This window comes from Blastocystis sp. subtype 4 (genome assembly GCF_000743755.1).
Source record: "Blastocystis sp. subtype 4 strain WR1 chromosome Unknown seqid_0405, whole genome shotgun sequence".
Taxonomy (NCBI): Eukaryota; class Bigyra; order Opalinata; family Blastocystidae; genus Blastocystis; species Blastocystis sp. subtype 4.
This window is the reverse complement of record NW_014569142.1, coordinates 1-7,021: the sequence shown is the minus strand read 5'-3', so window position 1 is coordinate 7,021 and position 7,021 is coordinate 1. Positions and strand designations below refer to the sequence as shown.

The following is a 7,021-nucleotide window of genomic DNA, read 5'->3' as shown; positions in this document are numbered from 1 at the left end:
ACAGAGTGAATTGCTTGTTCCGAGGACATATCTATAGCACACTTTCTGCTTCAATAACGATGGACAATTTAATGGGGTGGGGTAAAATACTATTAGCAGTATACAATTACAGATAATATCATTTGGCTATATCTATTATTTCTCATTCAATCAGAGGAGTGGGATTCAATAGATAATTAGAAACAACAGTGGATTCCATTTGGAGCAAGAATAAAGAAGAGAAGCACCATGAAGTTGTTTTTCTTTTTAGTTAGTAATACATCTTTCAAATATATTCCTATCTCTTAATAGCACAGTAACAAAGCAATATAGAATGGTAACAGGTACGTGGTGCTTCAGTACCATGTTGTGAAGGTTGGTCTCTTTATTAGTAGGTTCCACTGTTTCTGTGGATTAATCTAGATTCTGAGACTATGATATGATAATGAAGAATCACGGTTTTTCCTAATGTTTGCCAACTACAATTATGATACATGTTATTCTTTGGAATGGAACTGAATCAACTCGTCTCAATTGATCTGGGAACAACTAATTCAACTGGACATATGTGGCTAACAAATAAAGTCAGTTGTATAGATTGGAATGGCAGTTATCTATTTCCGTCAACTGTTATAAAGGATGCTAATGGCCTTCATGCATGTGACTTACCAAATCCTAGATCAGGCCCGCTAGTTCGCAATTTCAAGCGACTCCTTGGTCAAACATATGAAGAATACAGAAAAATGAATTATGATGAGGGTACATTTGGCTGTGACGTTATTCGGGGTTCTGACGGGAATCCTCTTTTTAGACTGACTGATGATTGCTCTCTCTCTCCTGAAGAAGCTGCAGCTGAAGTTATTAAACACATTATGGAACATGCAAAGAAGCGTTATGCGAAAGTTGACACTGTGATTGTTACTGTTCCGGCCAATTATTCATCTCGTCAGAAAAAGGCAACATTAAAGGCTGTGGAACTAGCTGGGTACAAGTGTTTTGGGCTGCTTCCTGAGCCAACAGCAGCTGCCTTATCCTATCTCTTGAAGCAAGATATGAGAAGAACATCCACATTTCTGGTATATGATTTTGGTGGTGGTACTTTTGATGTTTCACTGTTGGAATATCGTGATAATAAGATTCGTATCTTGCAGACAAATGGCGATATTCATCTGGGAGGAAGTGATATCGATGTAAAAGTGATGAAGGAAGTAATTGGGGATTATGAAACCTTATCTGGAAGTCCCTTGCTACAGAATAATAGTAGGAGCATAATTCGAAGAGCTAAATTGCTATTGGCGTCTAAGGATGCAAAGGAAGCACTGGGTACACAGAAGTATTATACCATCTCATTGGATGGAATATTTGGTGATGATATCGATGAGGATTATAGTTCAATAGAATTTACTCAAGATAAATTGAATGGTTGTACAAAGAATAGTGTTGAGCAGACATGGAGAATTGTGGATGAGACGATCATGATGGAAAATAAGAAGCGTAATGATTTACAGCTTGGGGCCTTTAATATTGGAAATATCACAGGGGTTATATTGGTTGGTGGTTCATCCAAGTTACCAGGTGTACGAGACTTGATAAATAGATTTTTTAAACCAACACAAATTATCGATCTTGATCCTTATACAAGTGTTGGAGAAGGAGCTTTTCTTCATGCTAGGAATATGAGTCAAGCTGAGGGACATATTACTGTTCAGACAGCTCTTGGTTGTGACATTGGGTTAGGAGTCGATACTAACATGGTGTATCGTCTATTCCCTCGGTTTTCGAACCTCCCTTGCTCTTGCTTTCTCACAGTGAATTTGGATAGAGAGAATAGAAATACTTTGAAAACTGCGTTATTCGAAGGAAGAATGGATGTAGAAACTATGGATGCAACTAATTGTTCTCTGGTTAGGAAGATTACTCTTCCCATTCCCGAAGGTACTGTAGTACATGAATGTATTCTTCGTTGTGATTTAGAAGAAGGTTATTACTTTACTATTACTTGTCTCAACCCGATAACAAGACAGGCTTTATGTGATCCTATGTCTGTAAATTTTTAATGTTGCGTGAAATAGAACTGTTTGTTAGAACAAGTTTTGATACAATTGGGTTTTTTTCGCCAACTCCAAAGTTGTCGCAGAAACGCCAGAAGACACAAACCTTTTCTCAGAAACAAAATGAACGCAAATAATCTGTGGGGATCTGTGGGTAGCATGGCTGGAAAGTTCATGTCCTCCTTTGGAAACGGAGTTAGTAAGGGTATGAATGCTACAGTTGCTGCTGTGTCTGACAGCATCACAGCCATTAACGAAGAGTTTTTGCAAGATGGAGAGGAGCATTATTTTGAAGAAGATCGCTCTGTATATGAATGCTGTGTTTTGTGAGCGATAGGTGGAAGAGGTCCGTGAAATTTTAAATAAGGGAAGTGGACGTAACAAGGAAGATGATAAAATTGGTGTTATGAAGTGGTTGATTGCGGTAGTGTTGTGGGTCCTGATTTTTATCTGTAGCAACTTTCAAAGGGAGTAGATGTTTCTGAATTCTTCCCGGATGTTGTCAAGCTTGTTATTGCTTCCAATGTTGAGTTGAAGCATTATGTTTATCTATACTTGACTCACTACTGCGACTACAATGAAAGTTGCCGAGAGAACGCCATGCTCTCGGTCAATACCTTCCAACAAGATACAAATGGAAAGAATCCAGTAAACTTGTTTTTCCTCTCAAATGGTTAGAGAATCCGTGCACTAGCTCTGCGTGTGATGACAAGCATTCGTGTACCCATTATTTGGCAGGTACAATTGATGACGGTTCAGAAGTGTGCTGTGGACAGTGTCCCATTTGTCCGAAAGGTAGCTGCTCATGCCCTTTTGAAACTTTATCACTATGATCCATCTCAAGAGGAGAATGTGATTCCAATTCTGAAGACACTTTTGCGTGAAGTTAATGCCCTTGTCTTCAGTAGTGCAATTATTGCTTACAGTGAAATCTGTCCTACTCGTTATGATTTATTGGATGGTTGTTATCGTCGTATGCTCGATATGCTTCCTCTGATGGATGACAGTGCTCAAGCTGTCGCTCTTACTGTGTTGATGAAGTATGCTCGTACTCAGTTCCTTCAGCCAACGGCCGCTGATGCAAGTGCTTTTGAAGAGGTTAAAGAGGCTCCTTCAATGAAGGCTGCCATGGCACCTGTGAAGCAAACGAAGCTGAAGATTCAGAACTCGAAGTTGGATAGTGAGTGAATGTGGAGCAAGTGAGATGTAGGCTTCTATGGTAACAGTGAGTCGTATTCAGAGAGTGAGTCGTATTCAGAGAGTGAGGAGAAACCTGAAGAGAAGGAGCCAGAGAAGAAGGAGGTAACAGAAGAGAAGGAAGAGTCAGAGAAGAAACAAAGTGTTGATCCTGATCTTATTCAGTTGTTAACAGTGGCTGATAGTCTGTTAATGTCAATGAGCACAAGTGTAGTGATGGCAGCAGCAAGTCTAATTCTTCACTTGGCACCTACAGGATGTATTATGGTTGATCATGCTGTCTATACACTTGTTCAGTTATTGAATCGTGATTATTACTCCAGTTATGTAGTATTGAACACAATCGATGAGCTATCAGCTCTAGAACCAACAATGTTTGCTTCCTATGTGAAGGTAACCTATTGGAACACTGTCTGATTGCTAGGATTTCTTCCCTCGAATCTCAGAACCTGTGTACATTGTAAATACTAAGACACGAATCCTCTGTCGATTGCTATCAGAAGATACGGTTGAGGATGTGCTTGCTTCTCTTCAGCCTTTCGCTGTTCATCCTTCTTCTGATGTTGTGGTGATGCTGGTGAAGACATTGCTAGTGATTGTTCAGAAGAATCCAAAATCAAGTCGTTTGTGTTTGCGTGTGTTTGTTCAGCTTCTTGAGGTGCGTCAGAATGATGCATCCATTGCTCATGCCTGTCTGATGGGTATGGATCGTTTGTTGGATAATCTGGATGATGAGGCTAAGAAGGAGGCCTTATTGTGGACCATGAAGCTGGTGATGACAGATGATCATGTTGTTATCTATGATGGACTGTTGCGTCTCTTGCTCCATCACAGTGAGCTTGTAATTCCTCAGACGGAGGAGTGTTGTCGATTGATTCTGAAGAAGTACATGGAGACATCGAAATCAACTCGTCTGGTATTGCTTCTCCTGCTTGTGAAGCTTCATTCAGTGGATCCTGAGAATGTAACTGTGGAGAAGATGTTGCAGTATACGCAGGATCTCAACAGTCGAGATGTGGATGTGGATGTGCGTGTGCAGGCTCGTAATATTCATGCTGTAAGGATAGGAGGAGTGTATCAGTATAGTTGACGACCTCAGGAAATGCTGCTGTAGAAAAAGCTCTTCAGCGTGTACTCAATGTGGAGAATCGTGCGAATGAGGTAAATAATTGATCACGGAATGATCCTTAGGAGTTGTCAGAATGTCATTTGGGTATGTATTACATTGGTTCATTATCTCTGATTGTGAGTGATGATGAATGGATTAACTGAATAGTTGAATACTCCATTCAAGGGATATGTTCCTCTTCCTGAATGGACAGAGACTCCTGTACCTGGAGAGAATCGTGATCCTGAAGCTATTGAGCGAAAAGAGAAGGAAGAAAAGGAGCGTAAGGAAAGAGAGGAAAGAGCAAAAGAACGTGCTGCTCGTGCTACAAAGAAGGATACCAAGAAGGACACAAAGAAAGACAAGGAAGAAGAATACTCAGATTACTCAGATTATTCGTATTCGGATTATTCCTATTCTTACAGTGATGATGAAGAAAAAGAGAAGGAAGAAAAGAAGGAGAAGAAAGAAGAGGGTGGTTCGGATTATTCATATTCTTCTGATGAGGTTGAAAAGAAACCTAAGGAAGAAAAGGTAGCAAAGGAATCCAAAGAGTCTAAGAAAGAATCAAAGGAGAGTGATTCAGATTATTCATACTCTTACTCAGACTATTCAGATGCTACTGATTAATGTGAATCATACATTGTTTGTTTCTATACTGCAATATGCGTCATTTTATTATAGTTCTTATTTGTACGTGATTGGACTACTTAATCTGATTCAATTAGTTCTTATCTGCTCGTCATTAGTATCGGCCAAGAAGAGATCTATGGATGTATATTATTGACTGAAAAGGGGTCAATATATAGGATACAGAATTAGCAATTGTAGACGATTCGACTAGGTCGAAATCACTAAAGCGAACAGATAACAGTATGTTCTATCTTCGTTGATATTACTGACTTAGATGCTGAGCTGTATAGAACACAACCAAAGCGGAAAAATAAACGGGAAATAATTCTAGAGGATGAAGAACTACCAAAGAAATGTATGTAACGTGGCAGAATAATTTATCTCTAGTCCTCCGGAAAAGGAAATCTAATCCATCTCATGAAAACCAACTTTTGTAGATTCTGTATGCTGTGTTTAGTGTATAGTAAAAATGTGGATCAAACGGAAAATACAGTGTCAAGAAGAAAACATGCAATTCGTAATGAAGGAAGTCAAAGAAGCTCAGATCAAGCAGATAGCTCAATGACTGAAGCAGCCACAGAGCCAACCCAATGGGAGCCAAAATCAACTTCACCTGCTGCAAATGTGGTTCTTGATGATGATGATGATAACACTTCTAATGAAGATGAAAAATCAGATGCTATTTCTACCTTCGGAGATGTCTTAAGTTCTCCTCTCCAAACCAAGATCAAGCCAACTAAGGCAACCTCTGTTTCTTCTTTATCTTTGTCATTTACGATCACTAAAGTAATGCCAGTAACAATCATGTTGCGAGTTAATGTTACCACTGATGCTTCTGTTTGGTGTGGTGCCTGGAAAGTCGGTGAGAATATGAATTTGCAGTACCTTCAGATGAATTCTTTAGGCAAATTCGTACATGGTAGAATTCGTTGATGGGAATAATGTTTAGAATCGCGTTATATTCTGTTAACAGGTCTCTCACCTTCAACATCTTATGATACAACATGCATTGGATTGAGTAGAAGTGGATACATGAAAGAAGACCCCAATGAGATTCATCAAGTGGTGAGAACCACTGATGCTGAATTTAGTATTAAGACTGCTGTTATGAAGGATCAACAGGTGGAAGTGACGCTTGATTCCAATCTGGAGATCCCTGTCCTTTGCCTTCTTTTTAACAATAAAGGTATGAATTGAGATAGAAATACAATGATAGGTCTGAAAATTGAAAGCAAATTGTATGATTCTTCTCATGAGCAATCTGTGAGTTTTGATGTTCCTTCAACGAAAGCTGACTATCGTGTTCAGTGCAATGCCTTCAATAATGATAATAAGGGTATGATTGAAGATGGTTTGATGATGAAGTGTTTGCATCAACTCAATCTGCTTTAGTAGAGAAGGCACGTGCTCCATGGATCAAAAGAGTTTTTTTGGTATTAGTAGTTGTATTGATCATTGCTATCATCATCTTCATCATTCTGTGGAGACGAAAAAATATTCCACGTCCTGTTTATGAGATGGATGATGATGAGATTGTAACGTTATTGAAAAAAACCCAAAGTAACCAGTTGTTACGAACTCCATTGGATGATGATAGTGAAGTCCTTTCTCCTATTACTGTTGATCGAATGGTTCGATGTAGTAAGTGTGGATTTATCAATCCTCCCTCATCTACGGTCTGTAGAGATTGTAATTCCCTCCTACAGGGAAACAACTATTTCACCTCCCTTTCTCGAAAAGTATACTAGTTAATTGTGTTTCTTATCAAACATATTACTTCTTTAGTCGTTCCTCTCTTGCTTGAAGCATCGATTTGGGAAGTTCTCGTGTAAAAGGAATAAAATCAATTCCTCCCATCAAAGATGATAGTTTGTCAGGAATCTGAATACCATCCTCTGTCTGATAGTTCTCCAGAATACAACAGAGAGTACGAGTGAGAGCACAGAGTGTTGAATTGAGCATATGAACATATCTCTTGTCCTCATTGGCCTTCTTGGTTGAGCCACATCGAATCTCCATTGCACGCGATTGATAATCAGTACAATTACTACAT

General features: G+C 39.2%; 4 protein-coding genes across 4 annotated transcripts; 3 read left to right on the top strand and 1 right to left on the bottom strand.

Moving 5' to 3' along the window:
* Window positions 1–473: 473 nt before the first annotated feature.
* On the top strand, window positions 474–2,036 carry JH06_4666 (chaperone HSP70; the record flags this gene model as incomplete). Its single annotated transcript, XM_014669805.1, has 1 exon — window positions 474–2,036. One exon carries the CDS (start codon window positions 474–476, stop codon window positions 2,034–2,036), a length of 1,563 nt encoding a protein of 520 aa, XP_014525291.1.
* A 117-nt stretch (window positions 2,037–2,153) lies between these two features.
* On the top strand, window positions 2,154–4,965 carry JH06_4665 (hypothetical protein; the record flags this gene model as incomplete). Its single annotated transcript, XM_014669804.1, has 9 exons — window positions 2,154–2,336; window positions 2,368–2,454; window positions 2,487–2,678; window positions 2,709–3,210; window positions 3,241–3,620; window positions 3,652–4,284; window positions 4,314–4,388; window positions 4,419–4,472; window positions 4,504–4,965. The coding sequence occupies 9 exons, from the start codon at window positions 2,154–2,156 to the stop codon at window positions 4,963–4,965; spliced, it is 2,568 nt and encodes an 855-aa protein (XP_014525290.1).
* Window positions 4,966–5,529: 564 nt separating this feature from the next.
* On the top strand, window positions 5,530–6,716 carry JH06_4664 (hypothetical protein; the record flags this gene model as incomplete). The annotated part of the gene is made up of 4 exons (XM_014669803.1): window positions 5,530–5,887; window positions 5,918–6,154; window positions 6,185–6,304; window positions 6,334–6,716. The coding sequence occupies 4 exons, from the start codon at window positions 5,530–5,532 to the stop codon at window positions 6,714–6,716; spliced, it is 1,098 nt and encodes a 365-aa protein (XP_014525289.1).
* Window positions 6,717–6,741: 25 nt separating this feature from the next.
* JH06_4663 (serine-tRNA ligase) lies at window positions 6,742–6,987 on the bottom strand (the record flags this gene model as incomplete). Its single annotated transcript, XM_014669802.1, has 1 exon — window positions 6,742–6,987. The coding sequence occupies one exon, from the start codon at window positions 6,985–6,987 to the stop codon at window positions 6,742–6,744; it is 246 nt and encodes an 81-aa protein (XP_014525288.1).
* Between the last annotated feature and the right edge of the window lie 34 nt (window positions 6,988–7,021).